The sequence below is a fragment of the Dendrobates tinctorius genome, unplaced genomic scaffold, assembly GCF_039654945.1.
Source record: "Dendrobates tinctorius isolate UK_male_01 unplaced genomic scaffold, ASM3965494v1 ptg000031l, whole genome shotgun sequence".
Lineage (NCBI taxonomy): Eukaryota > Metazoa > Chordata > Amphibia > Anura > Dendrobatidae > Dendrobates > Dendrobates tinctorius.
Genome location: NW_027361699.1, coordinates 23,849,948 through 23,869,908, shown reverse-complemented (window position 1 = coordinate 23,869,908; position 19,961 = coordinate 23,849,948). Strand labels below are relative to the sequence as shown.

General features: G+C 44.7%; 1 protein-coding gene across 4 annotated transcripts in view; it reads right to left on the bottom strand.

The window, feature by feature from the left end:
* DOCK8 (dedicator of cytokinesis 8) overlaps positions 1-19,961 on the bottom strand; it is a 268,625-nt gene that overhangs the window by 152,588 nt on the left and 96,076 nt on the right. For all 4 annotated transcript variants that reach the window (XR_012231574.1, XM_073572263.1, XM_073572264.1 and 1 more), the window contains 2 exons: positions 13,024-13,111; positions 10,514-10,676 (listed from right to left, as the gene is read on the bottom strand). Coding sequence is in view for 3 of the 4 variants with exons in the window: in XM_073572263.1 (XP_073428364.1) it covers positions 10,514-10,676; positions 13,024-13,111 (251 nt within the window). In the remaining variant the exon portion in view is untranslated. The remainder of the gene's footprint in view (positions 1-10,513; positions 10,677-13,023; positions 13,112-19,961) is intronic.

Here is a 19,961-nt window from a genome sequence, read left to right as displayed (position 1 = left end):
CAGATGATTGCTGCCCAGTTTCATGTTAAAAAACATGGGATTTTTGTGATAAACTCACCGTAAAATCCTTTTCTCCGAGACGCTCATTCGGGGACACAGATACTGTGGGTGTATGCTTCTGCCGCTTGGAGGCTGACACTAAGTGAAAAAAAGAGGTTAGTTACTCCTCCGCCATATACACCCTTGCCCCCATTGCGGGCGCAAATCAGTTTGGTGCCAAAGCAGTAGGAGGACAACAAAATCAGCCTTAATACAGGTACAACATGTCCAGAAAAAGACCACCCTTATATCACATAAATAAATGCGTATTAATTGAGCAAAACAGAAAGCCAACTTGGCTATCAGGGTGGGTGCTGTGTCCCCCAATGTGTGCCTCGGAGAAAAGGATTTTACGGTGAGTTTATCACAAAAATCCATGCTTCTCCTTTGCCTCATTGGGGGACACAGATACTGTGGGACGTCCTAAAGTAGTCCCTGGGTGGGAGATTGACTCACCAATCCAAGCTACATGCACCTCTTGTTTAAAGGTGCGCCACCGCTGCTACAAATCCATCTGGCTATGGTCGATTTTGAGGCAGCGAGTCCCTTCCTGCACCCTTCGGGGAGCACGAACAGCGTGTCCGTCTGACGAAAGGGTCCCGTCCTCGAAACGTACCTCCGGAGGGCTCTTACCAGGTCTAACGTGTTAAGAGCCTTTTCCACACGGTGCACCGGTGCTGGACAAAATGAAAGCAAGACAACATCCTCATTAATATGAAATGAGGACACGACTTTTGGCAGAAAAGGAGGGGCTGGTCTGAGCGCCACCTTATCCTTATGGAAAGTGAGGAACGGAGCTCGGCAGGATAGGGCTGCCAGCTCCGAAACCCGCCTGATAGACATTATGGCCACTAGGAACACCACTTTCCAGGAAAGGTACCTCAAAGAGACCTCCTGAAGAGGTTCAAAAGGAGCTTCCTGCAGAACACTTAGGACCAGGATAAGGTCCCAGGCGTCCATAGGCGCTTTATAGGGAGGTACCAAATGGGAGACTCCATGGATCAAAGTCTTCATCTGCAAATTGGTAGCAATTCTGCACTGGAATAGAACGGATAAGGCCGATATTTGTCTCCTGAGGGAGCTTGGGGCTAACCTAGAGTCTAGGCCTGACTGGAGAAAGGCCAAGATGTTGGGGATCGAGAATCTCAGTGGAGAGACACCCCAGCCTCGACACCAAGCAAAGAACACCTTCCAGGTGTGGTGGTAAATTTGCGCTGAAGCAGGCTTCCGGGCGCTAACCATTGTAGTGACCACCTTGCTCCCAAACCCTGCCTGGGTTAGAATCCAAGACTCAACGGCCATGCAGTCAAACACAGCGCCCTTGAGTTCAGGTGGCAAATCGGCCCTTGTGAAAGTAGCTCTGGGCGCTCTGGCAGACGCTAAGGAACGTCGGCGAGCCGCTGCATTAGATCTGCGTACCACACTTGATGAGGCCAGTCTGGGGTCAGCAGAATCGCTCGAACCCCTTCCATCTTGATCTTTCTGATGACTCTCGGAAGTAGTGGCAGCGGGGGAAATAGATATGGGAGGCGGAATTGGTTCCATGGCAGAACCAATGCATCCACAGCGATTGCCTGCGGGTCCCCGGCCCGAGCGACATATGTGGACACCTTGGCGTTCACTCTGGAAGCCATCAGGTCCACATCTGGAGTTCCCCAGAGTTGAAAAATCTGCTGGAAGACCTCGGGATGCAGTGACCACTCTCCGGACGCAAGATCCTGCCGGCTGAGAAAGTCTGCCGCCCAATTTTCCACGCCCGGGATGTGGACTGCCGAAATCACTGGGTGGTTTGCTTTGGCCCACTGAAGCACATGCCTCACCTCGCACATGGTTGCTCTGCTGCGGGTGCCCCCTTGGTGATTTATGTAAGAAGTGATGAAATTGTCACAGAGCCAGCCGAATTGCTCGCATCTCCAATAAGTTGATCGGGAGGTGAGCCTCCTGCGGAGACCATCACCCCTGGTTCGTGTGGTGGCGAAACACCGCTCCCCAGCCGAGCAGACTGGCGTTGGTTGTCATCACCAACCAATGAAGGATTTCCCCTGGGTCAGAGAGGAACTGGTCATCCACCACCCGAGTGACTGCCTCACTTGAGGGGACAATCGGCACCGCCGATCGAGCGTGAAGGGATTCTTGTCCCAGGCTGACAAGAGGGCGTGCTGCAGAGGGCGAAGATGGAACTGGGCGAACGGTATCGCTTCCATTGCTGCCACCATTTTTCCTAGAATCCTCATCCCGAAACGGATGGTATGAGGGACTGGTTTGCGAAATGTCTGGACTCCCTGCCGGAGAGCTAGCGCTTTGTCCTGAGGGAGAATGACCAACCCTCGGCAAGTGTCGAAGATCATTCCTGAGAAGGAAATCATCTGAGCTGGCACCAGTGATGACTTCTTCACATTGACCAACCACCCTATGCGGGCAAGAGTATCTAGCGTGATGTTGACATTTTCCTCGCATGCCCGTATTGAGGGGCCCTTGACCAAGAGGTCGTCCAAGTAAGGAAAGATGACTATGCCTCGAGAATGCAGTAGGGCCATGACAACTGCCATAACCCTTGTGAACACTCTGGGAGCCGTGGCTAGCTCGAAGGGTAGCTCTACGAACTGAAAATGACGACCGTTGATGGCGAAACGTAGAAACCTTTGATGAGGAGGAAAAATGGGAATATGCAGATATGTGTCCTGGATGTCGATCGAGGCCAAGTATTCTCCCTGCTTCATGGCCGATATGACTGAATGGAGAGACTCCATCCGGAAATGTCTGATCCTGATGAATTTGTTCAGAAGCTTCAGGTCCAAAACCGGTCTGACAGACCCGTCCTTTTTGGGAACCGCAAACAGGTTGGAATAAAAGCCCCGAGCCCTTTCGTGCTCTGGCACGGGTACAATGACCCCGTTGTGCTGGAGCGATTCGATGGCTCCTAACAGAGCCCTTGCCTGGAAGTCCTCCCTGGGAAGACGAGAAAGAAAAAAACCGTCTTGGAGGGTATCTGATAAATTCTATTTTGTAACCTGAGGCCACCAACTCCTTTACCCATGTGTTGCGTGCGACACTGAACCAGACGTTGCGAAACCAGAGTAGTCGGCCGCCCACCTTGCTGGTGTCGTCTGGCAAACGCCTCGAGTCATTTGGCCGTCGATCTTTGGGATCTGGATCCCCTCAATCTGGGCTGCTGAGCACTCATTCTCCCCAATGGGTTGGTTCTATATGAGACCTGCCGCTCCCTATCCTGGTTGGGGTGGCTTGAAGCGGCGGAATTGGCCGCTGTGGTTCACCCGTGGTTGCGAAAGGCCCGAAAACGTGCCTGAAACGGGTGGCGAAAAGGCGGTCTGACCTTTTGTTGAGGGAGAAAACCGCTCTTTCCTCCTGTGAAGTCGGAGATAAGTTGATCTAACTTCTCCCCAAATAGACTGCCGTACTGATAAGGCAGGGAAGTCAAGGACTTCTGGGACGTAGAATCGGCCCTCCATGTCCTTAACCATAGAACTCTTCTGATAGAAATTGCGTTAGCGGAAGCAAGTGCCATGCAATTTGCGCATCCAAAGGTGCATTGATTACGTAGTCTCCGGCCATCACGATCTGACTCGCGATCTCCGATATCTCTGCAGGTAGATCTTGCTCCTGCACGACCTTGTTTAATGATTCTGACCATGAAATCATGGCCTTGGCTACCCAAGTTGCTGCGCACGAAAGAGAGAGTGCTGATCCTGACGCCTCATATATTGAGCGAGCTAAGCTCTCTATGAGGCGATCCTCGGGATCCTTAATAGAAGAACCACTAGGTACGGATAACAGGGTTTTAGTGGCTAGGCGCGAAACCGGTGGATCCACCATCGGAGATTCCGTCCATTTTTTACGGAGGTCCGAAGCAAATGGATACCTTGCTTCGTTCCCTGTGTCGCTGCACTATGTCCTCAAACTCAGGGTGAGTGGCAAAAAACTCTGTGCGGCCGCTTCACTCGCTTAAACGCCACCTTATGCCCTGTAGCCGCTGCGGGACCATCCTCAATCCCCAAGGTCTGATTGACGGCTTCTATGAGGCTGTCCAATGTTTCACGTGACCCTGGAGCATCCAGGTCAAGGGGCTCATCTGAGTCGAAATCTGAGGTCTGCTCGTTATCAACCACTGGTGACGGGGAGCGAGAAGCAGAACTTACGGATGCCAAGGCACCGGATGGACTGGGCGACACCGTGTGGATTCTTTTCGCCCGGGTCTGCCTGAAATGAGAGTGGCCCCTGCAGGCCGAAGGCTCTTGTGAGGTGGAGGTTCCCTCTAAGGCCGGCGAGCCACTGTCCCTGCCCCTATCTCGGGCCTGAAGGGACTCGATTGCCCTCGTAAGCGGCGCCATGGACTGTGATAGTGATAGGGCCCACTCCGGGGGGTTCAGGACCTCGGTCGCAGGGGAGGGCTCCTGGGCGCGTTTGGACTCGCAGGCGTCGCATAATCGCTTGCTCTGCGCCCGTGGAAACGCAGCCCGACAAGAGATGCATGCAGCATAAAAAAGTGTGCGTCTTTGCATTTTCGGACAAGCTGTATCTGTCCGCTGCTGGGGAGGGGGGGAGGTAGCACCTCGTTTTCCCCTGTAGCGTGGCCTCTCAGGCAGCACTTACCCCAGTCCTGTGCCCCCACGTGCCCTGGACGCTTCTTCACATCAAAATCGCGCGCCACAGATGTGGGGCGGGCCTGCCAGCATATGAACCGCTCCAGGGGCGGTACTTCCGACTCTGCGGCCTAGCCGCGCTCTGAAGCCGGGGACAAAATTTATTCACCGCTGCCCAGGGCTGAGGGGCGGGCCGCCGGAAGTGACGCGCGGCCCGGAGGCGGGACTTCCGGCCGCGGCCTCAATTTACCCACTGCCCGCGACGGACCTTCCATGGTGCCGAAAAATGGCGCTACTTACTGGCGCGGGCTGCTGCAGCTGCCGCACCGCGCTCTCCGCCGGCTAAGGGTTCCAGCCCCGGATCCCGCAGGAGCCCTCCCAGGCCATCCTCCTCTGACGATCCTCTTCAGCTTCCTGAGCTCAGGTATGTGAGGGGGGCCTCGAACAATAGGATGGTACAGGCACCCTAGCTCCATCTAAACCCTTTAGGGGGTGAGGAGAGGGACCGTCCGCCGCCTTGCTGCACCGCAGTCTAAGCATTGGTGGAGCAGTGGGGGCCGCACTGACTAGTCTTGTGCCTCTGTACAGCCCATGGTTTCAATACCTAGGGGTGGTCAGGGCTAAGCCCGGCATTGTGTCCCACGTCGCGGGAGAGGATACGTGGAGGCGACACTCGCACGTGCTCGCCCGTTGTTGGTTTGGGGAAATCGGACCCTTTCAATAGGATCCGTTGCCCCTGTTTAATCTTCATGGGAAAAAAGAAAAAAGTCTGGAGAAAAAAGCCAGACGTGTGCCTCCATGGACACTAAGCAAAAAACTGATTTCCGCCCGCAATGGGGGCGAGGGTGAATACGGCGGAGGAGGAGCTAACCACTTTTTTCACTTACTGTCAGCCTCCAAGCGGCAGAAGCATACACCCACAGTATCTGTGTCCCCCAATGAGGCGAAGGAGAAAACTTGTCTTCAGGAGAGACCCCCTGTAAACCCAGATATAGTATTTTCCTTTTGACAAAATAAGAGGAAAATCCTCAAAAAAAAAAATCAGAGACATGTCCGTTTTTGATCCTGGTCATGGATCAAAATTACCCTTGAAAGACTGTGGGTATGTGAAAATCACAGATCAATGTGCCACTCATGTGCTGCTTGTGATTAACACTGTAAAGAACAGGAGAAGCTTTCTAATATAGTTATGGTATTAATTTACTGATGGTAAAAACTGACACCCTGATCAAACACCAATGAAAATCAGATCTGAAACACTGTTGAAACTTGAACCGTTTTTGAGGCACCTAAAAGATAACTAATGTCTGAATAAGGCTGAAGTATATGACAGAATATATATGCAGGAGTCTATAAAGTTGTATTTCCAATGTTATGCGATCTGGCATTTTCTCTCACATAGAAAAGTGGATGTAGAGGTGGAAATACAACCCCTGGCAAAAATTATGGAATCACCAGCCTTGGAGGATGTTCATTCAGTTGTTTAATTTTGTAGAAAAAAAGCAGCTCACAGACATGGCACAAAACTAAAATCATTTCAAATGGCAACTTTCTGGCTTTAAGAAACAGTAAACGAAATCAAGAACAAAAAATGTGGTAGTCAGTAATGGTTACTTTTTTACTTTTTTTAAGCATAGGGGAAAAATTATGGAATCACTCAATTCTGAGGGAAAAAATTATGGAATCATGAAAAACAAACCAACAAAAAAACACTCCAAAACATCACTAGTGTTTTGTTGCACCACCTCTGGCTTTTATAACAGCTTGCAGTCTCTGAGGCATGGACTTATTGAGTGTCACACAGTACTCTTCATCAATCTGGCTCCAACTTTCTCTGATTGCTGTTGCCAGATCAGCTTTGCAGGTTGGAGCCTTGACATGGACCATTTTCTTCAACTTCCAAAGATTTTCAATTGGATTGAGATCCGGACTATTTGCAGGCCATGACATTGACCTTATGTGTCTTTTTTGAAGGAATGTTTTCACAGTTTTTGCTCTGTGGCACGATGCATTATCATCTTGATAAGATGATTTCATCATCCCCAAACATTCTTTCAATTGATGGGATAAGAAAAGTGTCCAAAATATCAACATAAACTTGTGCATTTATAGAAGAAGTAATGACAGCCATCTCCCCAGTGCCTTTACCTGACATGCAGCCCCATATCATCAATGACTGTGGAAATTTGCATGTTCTCTTCAGGTAGTCATCTTTATAAATCTCATTGGAACGGCACCAAACAAAAGTTCCAGCTTCATCACCTTGCCCAATGCAAATTTGAGATTCATCACTGAATATGACATTCATCCAGTCATCCACTTTCCACGATTGCTTTTCCTTAGACCACTGTAACCTTGTTTTTGTTCTGTTTAGGTGTTAATGATGGCTTTTGTTTAGCCTTTCTGTATGTAAATCCCATTTCCTTTAAGCGGTTTCTTACAGTTCGGTCACAGATGTTGACTCCAGTTTCCACCCATTCGTTCTTCATTTGTTTTGTTGTGCATTTCCTGTTTTGGAGACATATTGCTTTAACCCCTTAATGTCCAATGACGGACACAGTCCGTCATGAGACATCTCCCCTGCTTTGATGAGGGCTCCGGCGCTGAGCCCGCATCAAAGCCGGGACATGTCAGCTGTTATGAACAGCTGACATGTGCCCGCAATAGGCGCGAGCGGAATCATCGTCCACCTGCGCCTATTAACTAGTTAAATCCCGCTGTCAAAGCTGACAGCGGGCATTTAAATAGCATATCCGGCCGCCGGGTCGGCGCTGAAAGCTAGCAGTAAATCTGCTACATATGGGCGATCTGCTCATCGTCCATATGTAGCAGAGCCGATCGGGTTGCGCATGCTTCTAGCCTCCTATGTACTCTACTGAAGCATGCCAAAAGTAAAAAAAAAAAAATGTTTAAAAATAAAAAAATATTAAAAAAACCTAAAAGTTCAAATCACCCCCCTTTCGCCCCAATCAAAATAAAACAGTAAAAAAAAAATCCCACATACACATATTCGGTATCGCCGTGTTCAGAATCGCCCGATCTATCAATAAAAAAAAAGCATTAACCCGATCGCTAAACGGCGTAGCGAGAAAATAATTCAAAACGCCAGAATTACGTTTTTTTGGTCGCCAAGACATTGCATTAAAATGCAATAACGGGCGATCAAAAGAACATATTTACACAAAAGTTGTATCATTAAAAGCGTCAGCCCGGCACGGAAAAAATAAGCCCTCACCCGACCCCAGATCATGAAAAATGGAGACGCTACCGGTCTCTGAAAATTGCGCAAATTTTTTTTTTTGTTTGTTTTTTTGTTAGCAAACTTTGGAATTTGTTTTCACCACTTAGATAAAAGAGGACATAGACATGTTTGGTGTCTATGAACTCGTAATGACTTGGAGAATCATAATGGCAGGTCGGATTTAGCATCTAGTGAACCTAGCAAAAAAGGCAAGCAAAAAACAAGTGTGGGATTGCACTTTTTTGCAATTTCACCGCACTTGGAATTTTTTTACCGTTTTCGAGTACACGACATGGTAAAACCAATGGGGTCATTTAAAAGTACAACTCGTCCCACAAAAAATAAGCCCTCACATGGCCATATAGACGGAAAAATAAAAAAGTTATGGCTCTGGAAAGGGGAGGGAAAAATGAAAATGCAAAAAAAAAATACCCCTGGTCGTTAAGGGGTCAAGTTTTAAGTCTTGACGCTTTGATGTCTTCCTTGGTCTACCAGTATGTTTGCCTTTAACAACCTTCCCATGTTGTTTGTATTTGGTCCAGATTTTAGACACAGCTGACTGTGAACAACCAACATCTTTTGCAACATTGCATGATTTACGCTCTTTTAAGAGTTTGATAATCCTCTCCTTTGTTTCAACTGACATCTCTCGTGTTGGAGCCATGATTCATGTCAGTCCACTTGGTGCAACAGCTCTCCAAGGTGTGATCACTCCTTTTTAGATGCAGACTAAGGCCCCCGTCACACATAGCAACGCACCAGCGATCCCGACAATGATATGACCTTGTCAGGATCGCTGGTGTGTCGCTACATGATCGCTGGTGAGCTGCCAAACAGGCAGATCTCACCAGTGATGAGGACCAGCGACGACGCGAGTAACAAGCGAGGACGTCGCTTAGAAACCCGTTGTGTACCTTAGATACCAGCGCGCTGGTGCAGGGTGCTGGTAACCAAGGTAAACAGCGGGTTTCTAAGCGCCACGCGGCGCTTAGAAACCGGCTCTTTACCTTGGTTACCAGCTCCCTGCACCAGCGCGCTGGTATCTAAGGTACACAGCGGGTTACTAAGCGCCGCGCGGTGCTTAGAAACCCGCGGCTTACCTTGGATACCAGCTCCAGCTCGCTGATCGCTGGTCTCCCGCCTGCCACACACAGCGATGCGTGCTGGCCAGTGGGAGACCAATGATCAAAAAAATGTCCAGGGCTTTTCAGAACGATCAGCGATACCCGGCCAGGGGGGGGGTTGGGCGGTCGCTGATACCTGTCACACACAGTGATATCGCTGGTGAGATCGCTGTTGCACAGCAGCGATCTCGCTAGTGATCTCGCATTGTGTGACAGGGGCTTAACGAGCAGATCTAATTTGATGCAGGAGTTAGTTTTGGGAATGAAAATTTACAAGGTGATTCCATAATTTTTTCCCTCAGAGTTGAGTGACTCCATAATTTTTCCCCTATGCTTGGTTAAAAAAAAGTAACCATTACTGACTACCACATTTTTTGCTCTTGATTTTTTTTTAGTGTTTCTTAAAGCCAGAAAGTTGCCATTTGAAATTACTTTAGTTGTGTGCCATGTCTGTGATCTGCTTTTTGTCTACAAAATTAAACAACTGAATGAACATCCTCCAAGGCCGGTGATTCCATAATTTTGACCAGGGGTTGTATATGTGTCCTAGGAGGTTGATTTCAGTACTTACTGATACACTGTATTTCTATTGTTGATTAAAGCTAGTTTCACATATGCGAAATTCACAGTCCTAGCACTGACGTCGATCTACAACCAGACCTGAGACTAAGGCTACTTTTACACTTACTGCATTTTTTGCGGCCCGCCGCAATAACGGGCCGCAAAAAAGCTTGCGGGTCGCCGTTTTTTATTTTTCCATTACTATTGAAATAGTATTGGGGAAAAAAAAACGGCGTTCCGCAAAACCGGAAGTGACGGTGCTCTGCAAAATCAAAGTTACGTTTGTTTTTGCAGCCCCATTGTTTTTCAATGGGGGCCGTGTCCATACGCTGTTTAAAAGATCGAGCAAGCTCGATCTTTTATCACGGCCGCAAATACGGACCCCACAGCTGTACGCTGTGTAATTTTTGCGGGACGATTTTGCGGCCTCATAGGAGTCTACTGGAGCCGCAAAATCGGCCCGCAAAAACACGGTAAGTTTAAAGCAGCCTAATAGGCCGGTCTGGACATCGTTGTTCATAATTGGATTGTGAATATGTAATATGTGAAATCAGTCACATAAAATTAGTTTTTAATTCAATGACAAATTTTGCTTTAAAAAAATTACATATGATTGACATACGGCTTTGGAATAAAATCTGATTGAGAATTGGTTAGACAGAGGAGAGATCCATTTATCAGTATGTACAGCATTATCACTGCCGCAGTACATAGATCACTTCTTAGTAATCAATTAGCGGGGCTTTTGCACATTTTACAATTTACTATGAAAGACACAGGAAGACATTCACAGATAAATACAGGCCCTTTATTTCTCTCTCTTTTCCAGTAAAAATGCCTGTGTGATCCCACTGTACAACTGTTACAAGCATCAGAAATGAACAATCCATCTAAGAAACGGCAAAAAAACCCTGTCTATTGCACGGCCGCATGAATCCAAATCCTACCTGTAGAAGGTGTGAGGAACATAAACTTCTCTTACAGGAAACTCAAGGACCTCCTTAATGAGACGTGTACGACCTTCAGGAAATGGCTTAACAGGGAGCAACTCGGGAGTAAGACACCCAATTAACCCATCGTAGGCTGGGGAGATTTCAAGCTTCAGCATACCTTAAGAAAGCAGGCAGATTAAGGATAGATTTGTATGAGAGTTGTCTTAAAAAAAACTTGTTTAAATCAAAAATATTTTTTTAAATAAAAACCGAAAATCTAAAACATTGTTTACCAATTACACTATTAAAATTGTGTAAGATTTAAAGTAGTTCTCCAATCATATATTGATGACCTGTTCTTGGAATTGGTCATCTATATCAGCTTGCTCGGGGATGGGGGGGGATTTGGGACCCTCTACTGATCAGCTATTATTAGATGCCTCGGTGGCCGGGTGTATACATTGAACAGAGCTGATGCAATGTGCAGTGTTGTTCTCATCAGCAGCCACATCGGCTGCTCTGTAAGACCCAGCAGAGGCTGCCAAATTTTGAATCAATAGGCTATCAATATCATACGACAGAAGAATCCCCTATTAGTTATTAGTAAATCATCACTGGCAATATCAATCATAATAATAATAGTAAAGTGTTTTGTAGCTTCAGAAACACAAACTTTAAATACTAAGGGTTCCGTTACACAAAGCGACGCTCCAGCAATTCCAACAACAATACGACCAGGTAAGGATCGCTGGTACGTCGCTACATTTGGGACCTTGTCACACAGCAGCTATTCTGACGACTCAGACCTCGAGAGGCGTGCTTCAGCATTGCCTTTTCCACGCCCCTCTGCTCCGATTGGTGGCCACTACTGCGCTATCACTACGCGGTTTGCTTCAGCATCCCTGTCTGAGTCGCTAGAGCGCTATTTATTCATGGATCCACAGTCACTGACACAGGAACACGCGATTATTATAACTGTACATGTTAAATGTTATGATTGCATATAATTGATAGCTGACCTATAAAAGGAAACGCTACAAAGGTCCTAATTTGAGACCACCAATCGGAGCTGAATGGGCATTGAAAAGACAAAGCAAAGAAAAGACTGCGTCCCTGAGTTCTGAGTTGCCAACGAGGTCGCTCGTCGTTGTTATGGAGTCAAACACAGCGATGCATGCTGGCCAGCGAGACGCCAACGATCAACAAATGGCCTAGGACATTCGAGCACATTCAGCGAGATCGCAGCGGGGGGCCGGTGGCCGCTATGTGTGATCGCTGGCGAGGTCACTGTTGCGTCACAAAACCTGTGACGTTTCAGCGATCTCGCTAACGATCTCGCTATGTGTGAAGTACCCTTAAGTTGAAAAACTTAGTTCAATTATGTCAGATACACCCAATCTCCTGGTAGCTGCGCCATTCCCATCTCTTGGCAGATTACAGGTTATTTCAATATCAAAGCCAGACCCCGTCCCTGTCACAGACAATGAATGGATAAGAAGGAAACTGTAACATGGAAGTTTATACAGTGCTTTAAGAAACTATTCCTACCCCGTTACCTGTTCCATATGTTTTTATGTTATACCCACAAATTTAAGTTTGTACATGTAACGTGAAAAAATGTGGACGGGATAGAAATACTTTTTCAAAGCACTGTACACAAGCAGTAAACCAGGCTCCTTTATATACTGCCTTGGTAAACTGTCGACACAGTAAATGTTGTCCTATGCAAAGCACAGGACCGGAAATGAAGCTGCCAGATCCAAGAGCATCTACCAGAGGATTAGGCATATTTGAAATTAATTAATAAATTACATATTTTAATGTAAGTTACAATATTGGTAAAACCTATTTTTTTTTTCTTTTTTTGGGGGGAGGGGGTTGGAGATGAGTGAGGGGTGTTGAACAACCCCTTTAAATTCAATATACAGGAAAATGCTTCTAACGTCGAATTATTAAAACCCAACACGTTAGGTTCCATTTACAAAAGTGATTCATGATACAGTGGACATAGAAATATTTCAGCAATATTGTACCTCTGTTTGCCTCTGATTTCAAACATAGGTTATTTCTTTTATATTTACAAACATGGAATATGTGAAAAATTAAAAAGCGTGGCATATTTCAATCCTGTAAATATTACTTCTAGGGGAGAATATGGTGAATCAAAGATGCACAATAAGGCAGCACACATGCTCTGTGACTGTAATACAGTACATCTAGTTTGACAGTATACCAGCATAAAGCTACCAAAAAAAATACAATTTAAGTTAAAAAAAATGTTTAAAAATAATGTATTATATTGTAATAAATTCCTGCTATGCCCCATAAGTTCATCCTTATTTTTAGACTCCTGACCACGTATATATGAAGAGAAGCTATTCTATCATTCTGTGTCATTTATTCTTCTCCCCATCGGTAACAAAAGCTTGTATTGAAGCATAATCAGCAAACCAAAAAACATTAGAAATACTGTTTCTTAGTCAGTACAAAGTTCACCACCTCACACATGGCACTACTGCCCTCACCTGGTATACATTTTGCCCGCTTTTGCAACGATCTTTTATAATCAGCTAAGTGCTTGAATAAGTCTTCATCACTTAGTTTGTCTCCTTCCTAGTAAAAAAAAAAAAACAGACATCAAATGTAGTACATTGTATGTGTATATATAGTGGGGAAAAAAAGTATTTAGTCAGCCACCAATTGTGCAAGTTCTGCCACTTAAAAAGATGAGAGAGGCCTGTAATTGACATCATAGGTAGACCACAACTATGAGAGTCAAAATGAGAAAACAAATCCAGAAAATCTCCTTGTCTGATTTGGCAAGATTTATTTTGCAAAGTATGGTGGAAAATAAGTATTTGGTCATTAACAAGAGTTCATTTCAATATTTTGTTATATATCCTTTGTTGGCAATGACAGAGATCAAGTGTTTACTGTAAGTCTTCACAAAGTTGGCACACACTGTTGGTGGTATGCTGGCCCATTCCTCCATGCAGATCTCCTCTAAAACAGTGATGTTTTGGGCCAGTCGCTGGGCAACACGGACTTTCAAATCCCTCCAAAGGTTTTCTATGGTGTGGAGATCTGGAGACAGGCTAGGCCACTCCAGGACCTTCGTATGCTTCTTACGAAGTCACTCCATTGCCCTGGTGGTGTGCTTGGGATCATTATCATGCTGAAAGACGCATCCACGTTTCATCTTCAATGCCCTTGGTGATGGAAGGTGGTTTGCACTCAAAATCTCAAGATACATGGCCCCATTCATTCTTTCATATACATGGATCAGTCGTCCTGGTCCCTTTGCAGAGAAACAGCCCCAAAGCATGATGTTGCCACCCCCATGCTTCACCGTAGGTATGGTTTTCTTTGGATGCAACTCAACATTTTGTCTCCTCCAAACACGACGAGTTTTGTTTCTACCGAACAGTTCTACTTTGTTTTCATCAGATCATGACATTCTCCCAATACTCTTCTGTATAATCCAAATGCTCTCTATCAAACTTCAGACGGGCCTGGACATGTACTGGCTTAAGCAGAGGGACACGTCTGGCACTGCAGGATCTGAGTCCCTGGCAGCGTAGTGTGTTACTGATGGTAGCCTTTGTTAAGGTGGTCACAGCTCTATGCAGGTCATTCACTAGGTCCCCCCGTGTGGTTCTGGGATTTTTGCTCACCGTTCTTGTGATCATTTTGACCCCACGGGGTGAGATCTTGTGTGGAGCCACAGATCAAGGGAGATTATCAGTGGTCTTGTATGTCTTCCATTTTTTTTGTTATTGCTCCCACCGTTGATTTCATCACACCAAGCTGCTTGCCTATTGCAGATTTAGTCTTCCCAGCCTGGTGCAGGGCTACAATTTTGCTTCTGGTGTCGTTCAACAGCTCTTTGGTCTTCACCATAGTGGAGTTTGGAGTGTGACTGTTTGAGGTTGTGGACAGGTGTCTTTTATACTGATAACATGCTCAAACAGGTGTCATTACTACATGTAATGAGTGGAGGACAGAGGAACCTCTTAAAGAAGAAGTTACAGGTCTGTGAGAGTCAGAAATCTTTCATGTTTTCACGTGACCAAATACTTATTTTCCACCATAATTTGCAAAATAAATCTTGCCAAATCAGACAAGATGATTTTCTGGATTTGTTTTCTCATTTTCACTCTCATAGTTCTGGTCTACCTATGATGTTAATTACAGGCCTGTCTCATGATGTTTTTAAGCGGGAGAACTTGCAGAATCGGTGGCTGACTAAAAACTTTTTTTCCCCCTTGTACGTGTAAGTCCAAAATTGTTGGCATCCTTGACAGTATTCTAGAAAATTAAGTATTACTCCCAGAAAATTATTGCAGTTACATGTTTTATTATACACGTTTATTTTCTTTGTGTGTGCTAAAACAACAGAAAAACGAGAAAAAAAGGCAAATTGGACATAATTTCACACAAAACCCCAAAAATGGGTCAGACAAAATTGTTGGCACCCTCAACTTAATATTTGGTTGCACACCCTTTGGAATAAATAACTGCAATCAATCGCTTATTATAACCATCAACAAGCTTCTTAAACCTCTCAACTTGTACCTAACGCCGGTCATTGACAGCTTCTGCCAGAGATTCAGCTGCTCCCTGTAAACAGAGAAGCAGTTTCTCTTCCTGTTGATAGGGTGGGACTACTGGTGTCATGCTGATTGACAACCAGCGTCTGCTAGATAGGCAGCTGGAGCCGTCTGTCAATCAACATGACTAGTAGTCTCAGCATGTCAACAGGAAGAGAAACTGCTGCTCTGTTGACAGTTAGTACCTGAATCTCTGGCATTCTTTGAGGTCAGTGAACGGCGCTGGGTACAACAGACAGGTAGTTGCCTCTGTTAGCAACTACATGCCTTTTTTTCTAAAGTCCCGGATATCCTCTTTAATCATTACCTCCCTAGTGTGTTTTTTTCATTACGATTTTTGTTGTAATGGTCCTTTTTTGTGGCTACTAATTTTGTTGGGTTTTATTTCATAGGTGGCAAATACCATACATCACTTAAAGAAACTAAATGTTAATAAAACATGCCCTAAGTGTACAAACTTGGTTATAAAATAATCTTTTGGAGGGAGTCATGTTGTAAAGTTCCCATACACATTAGATCGCAGTTCGACCCAGCATTCCGTGTTCTGATGAGTAAGATGAGAAGTCATTCATCGGCTTATCTTCGGAATAACAAAGCTATTGGCAGTTCAAAATTGGCCATTCCCATTCATCCTCTCCCCTGGGAATCAGTCGGCCACAGCCCCTGTACGCATATAGATATTGGCAGGTACATCCAACATTAGTTTCATATGTATGTGGGTTTATCTCAGAAGGGTTAAGGACAAGGTCTTATATACTTAGAGGTAGTATATCTAGATAACTAGAGGAAAACCCTAGTCTATTCCCTCATCATCTTTCGCCTTGACTACTGTAACCTCCTGCTCTGTGGCCTCCCTTCTAACACTCTCGCACCCCTCCAATCTATTCTAAACTCTGCTGCCCGACTAATCCACCTGTCCCCCTGCTATTCCCCGGCCTCTCCCCTCTGTCAATCCCTGCACTGGCTCCCCCTTATCCAAAGACTCCAGTTCAAAACCCTAACCATGACATACAAAGCCATCCACAACCTGTGTCCTCCTTACATCTGTGACCTTGTCTCCCGGTACTTACCTGCACGCAACATCCCATCCTCACAAGATCTTTTTCTCTACTCCCCTGTTATCTCCTCTTCCCACAATATTACTCCCCCCTACTCTGGAACTCTCTACCACAACATATCAGCTGGTCCGAACAATGAGAGCAATTGTTACCACCCACCTTTCGTGTCTACCTTTATCCTCATAGATTGTAAGCTTGCGAGCAGGGCCCTCATTCCTCTTGGTATCTGTTATGATCTATGTGATTATTGTTATGCTGTAATGTCTATCGTCTGTACATGTCCCCTCTGAAATGTAAAGTGCTGCGGAATATGTCGGCGCTATAGAAATAAAATTATTATTATTATTATTATTATTATTATTATTATTATATCAGACTCTCGCCTATCATTGAAACCTTCAAAAAGAACCTGAAGACCTACCTCTTCCGACAAGCCTATAACCTGCAGTAACCACCGATCGACCAAGCCACTGCACGACCAGCTCTACCCTCACCTACTGTATCCTCACCCATTGCAGATTGTGAACCCTAGGGGGCAGGATCCTCTCCTCCTGTACCAGCCGTGAATTGTACTTTTTAAGAATACTGTACTTTTTTAATGTTGTATAATTATCCTCACATGTAAAGTGCCATGAAATAAATGGCACTATAATAATAAATAATAATAATAATAATAATAACTAGATACCTAGAGGAGGAAGACTCAAACTTCAAGGTTAGATTTCAGAAAGGCAGATTTTAAAGGAACGCAGAAAGAGAATCGGAGGGATCCAATGGCTGGATATTCTTAAGGACAAAAATGTCCAGGAAGGATGGGAAATCTTGAAAAATGAGATTCTCAAAGCACAATCCTTAACAATTCCAAAAAGAGGGAAGAATACGAAGCATTTAAGGAAATCAGGATAGATGAACACAGAACTTAAACATATGCTAAAAAGGAAGACAGAAATGTTTATCAAATGGAAAGAGGGAGGCATATCTAATGAAGAATATAATGCTGTCTGCAGAACCTGCAGGGCATGAATCAGATTACTAAAGCTGACAAAGAATTAAGGCTTGCAAGAGACGTCAAAAGCAATAAAAATGTATCTTGGGAATATGTCAAAAGTAAAAGAAAAGTCAAAGATGCTATATAATTTTTACAGGATGAAAATGATGAAATAGTAAGAAAGGATGTTTAGAAGACCAAACTTTTAAATTCCTATTTTGCATCTGTTTTCTCTCAGAAAGGAAATGTAACATCAACTGATCTTCACTGTCTTATTAAGCAAATAGAAGAATCCAGGATATCTATAAACAGAAAGATAGTGAGGAAACACTTAGCTAACATAAATAAATTTAAGTCTCCAGGTCCAGATGAATTACACCCCAGAGTACTGAAGGAGATAGGAGAAGAAATTTTTGAACCACTCTCCATAATCTTTGAAAATTTTTGGAGAACAGGAGAAGTCCCAATACACTGGAGAAGAGCAAATGTTGTTCTTATCTTCAAAAAGGGGAAGAAGGTAGACCCAGGGAACTCTAAGCCGGTGATTCTGACTTCTATACCAGGAAAAATCTTTGAACAAATTATTAAACAACATGTATGTAAGTACCTGGATAAGAATGAATTGATTAACCAGAGTCAGCATGGGTTTGTAACTAATAAGTCATGTCAGACTAATTTAATTTCCATCTATGACAGAAGCACTGACTGGGTGGATCAGGGAAATGCTGTAGATATAGTATATCTTGACTTCAGCAAAGCATTTGTCAAAGTATCACACACAATCCTTATATGAAAAATGACTAAGTATTGAATGGACAAGGCAACTGCTAGGTTGATTCAGAACTGGCTTAGTGATCGGAGCCAAAGAGTGGTCATAAATGGCTGTACATCCAGTTGGAAGAATGTTTCAAATGGGGTACCACAGGGTTCTGTCCTGGGACCTGTATTGTTCAACATCTTTATCAATGATTTAGATGAATTGAGGGTACACTTGATAAATTTGCTGATGACACAAAGCTAGGAGGGATAGCCAATACTAGAGAAGAGAAGCTTCAAAAAAGATATAAATAAACTGCATCAGTGGACAGAAACTAACAGAATGGTTTTTAACAGGGAAAATGCAAAGTACTACATCTGGGCAATAAAAATGAAAAAAAAAAACAAACAGAATGGGAGGAACAGAGCTAAGAAACAGGACATGTGAAAAAAACTTGGGTATACTAATAGATCATAAACTCAACATGAGTCAACAGTGAAATGCAGCAGCAAAAAAGGCAAATGCAATTCTGGGATATATTAACAGAAGCATACAGTCTAGATCACGTGAAGTCATTAATGCCCTCTACTCCTCTTTGGTCAGACTTCATCTGGAATACTGTGTCCAGTTTTGGGTCCCACTGTTGTGAGCTCATTTTCGGGTTTGCCTCTGGCTTCTGGTGAGGGTTATGGAGCTGGCTGTGCTGACAGAGTAGTGAGTTCTAAATCTAAATGGCAGAGACCGGCCACCTGAGGAAGAGGACTGCGATTGGACATCAGGAGTTTCTGATTGGATTTAAGGCAGCCGACTCCCTAGTTTCTTGCTGGTAATTTTTCCTGACTGTGGCTCCTGGTTTCCAGTTTGGTTCCTGCCTTCCTAAAGCTAAGTTTTCTCTGCTATTGTTCATATGAGTTTTTGTCTGGTTTACTTAGTTTTTGTGTTCAGCCAGCCCTGGCTGGGACTGGGCTGAATCCCCATTTTGTCTCTGATCAGTTGATCTCTTTTGCTTTGTCTTCAGAATATACCTGAGTGCTGATATAGTGATTTATTTTTCTATCAGACGTGTTGGACATTCTTTTTGGCAGGGTTTTTTGCGTGATTGCAGACAGCAGCTTTTCTTTCCTGTCCTTTCTAGTCAGCGAGGGCCCCATCGTTTGTTCAGCCTATCTTTCTACCTGTGTCTGTGTTTTCATCTTGTTTCACCGACAATACATGTTGGGGGCTGTCTATTGCTTTGGGGTCTGCTCTGGGGCAGTTTAGATTTTCCCATTCTTTCTTTAGGCTTATTTAGTTCTCCGGCCGTGACGAGGCGTCTAGGACCACCGTAGGCACGCTCCACGGCTACTGCTTGTTGTTGTGGATAGGATCAGGGGTCTGCAATCAGCTAGTTACCAACCTCTCCGGTTTTCTGGGCTTAGCTTGCTTTTTCCTCCTCGGTGACTCATTCATAACACCCCACATTTTAAAAAAGACATCAACAAACTGGAGCAAGTTCAGAGAAGAGCGACCAGAATGGTGACTGGTCTGTAAACCATGTCCTATGAGGAACGGTTACAGGATTTGGGAATGTTTAGCTTGCAAAAAAGAAGACGGAGAGGAGACTTAATAGCTGTCTACAAATATCTCAATGGCTGTCACATTGTAGAAGGATCATCTTTATTCTCATTTGCACAAGGAAAGACTAGAAGCAATGGTAGGAAACTGAATGGGAGGAGACACAAATTAGATATTAGAAAAAACTTTTTGACAGTGAGGGTGATCAATGAGTGGAACAGGCTGCCACAAGAGGTGGTGAGTTCTCCTTCCATGGAAGTCTTCAAACAGAGGCTGGACAGACATCTGTCTAGGATGATTTAGTGAATCCTGCTTTGAGCAGGGGGTTGGACCAGATGGTCCAGGAGGTTCCTTCCAACTCTACTATTCTATGATTAATTTAGCTTTCAATGAGAAGCAAAAGGCTGAAGTAGATTTGCACCAAATTCATGGGTTACAATTTCAAGAAAGATAAAAATCAGCTAAACCTATCAATTTTGAAAAATGATCTAATGGT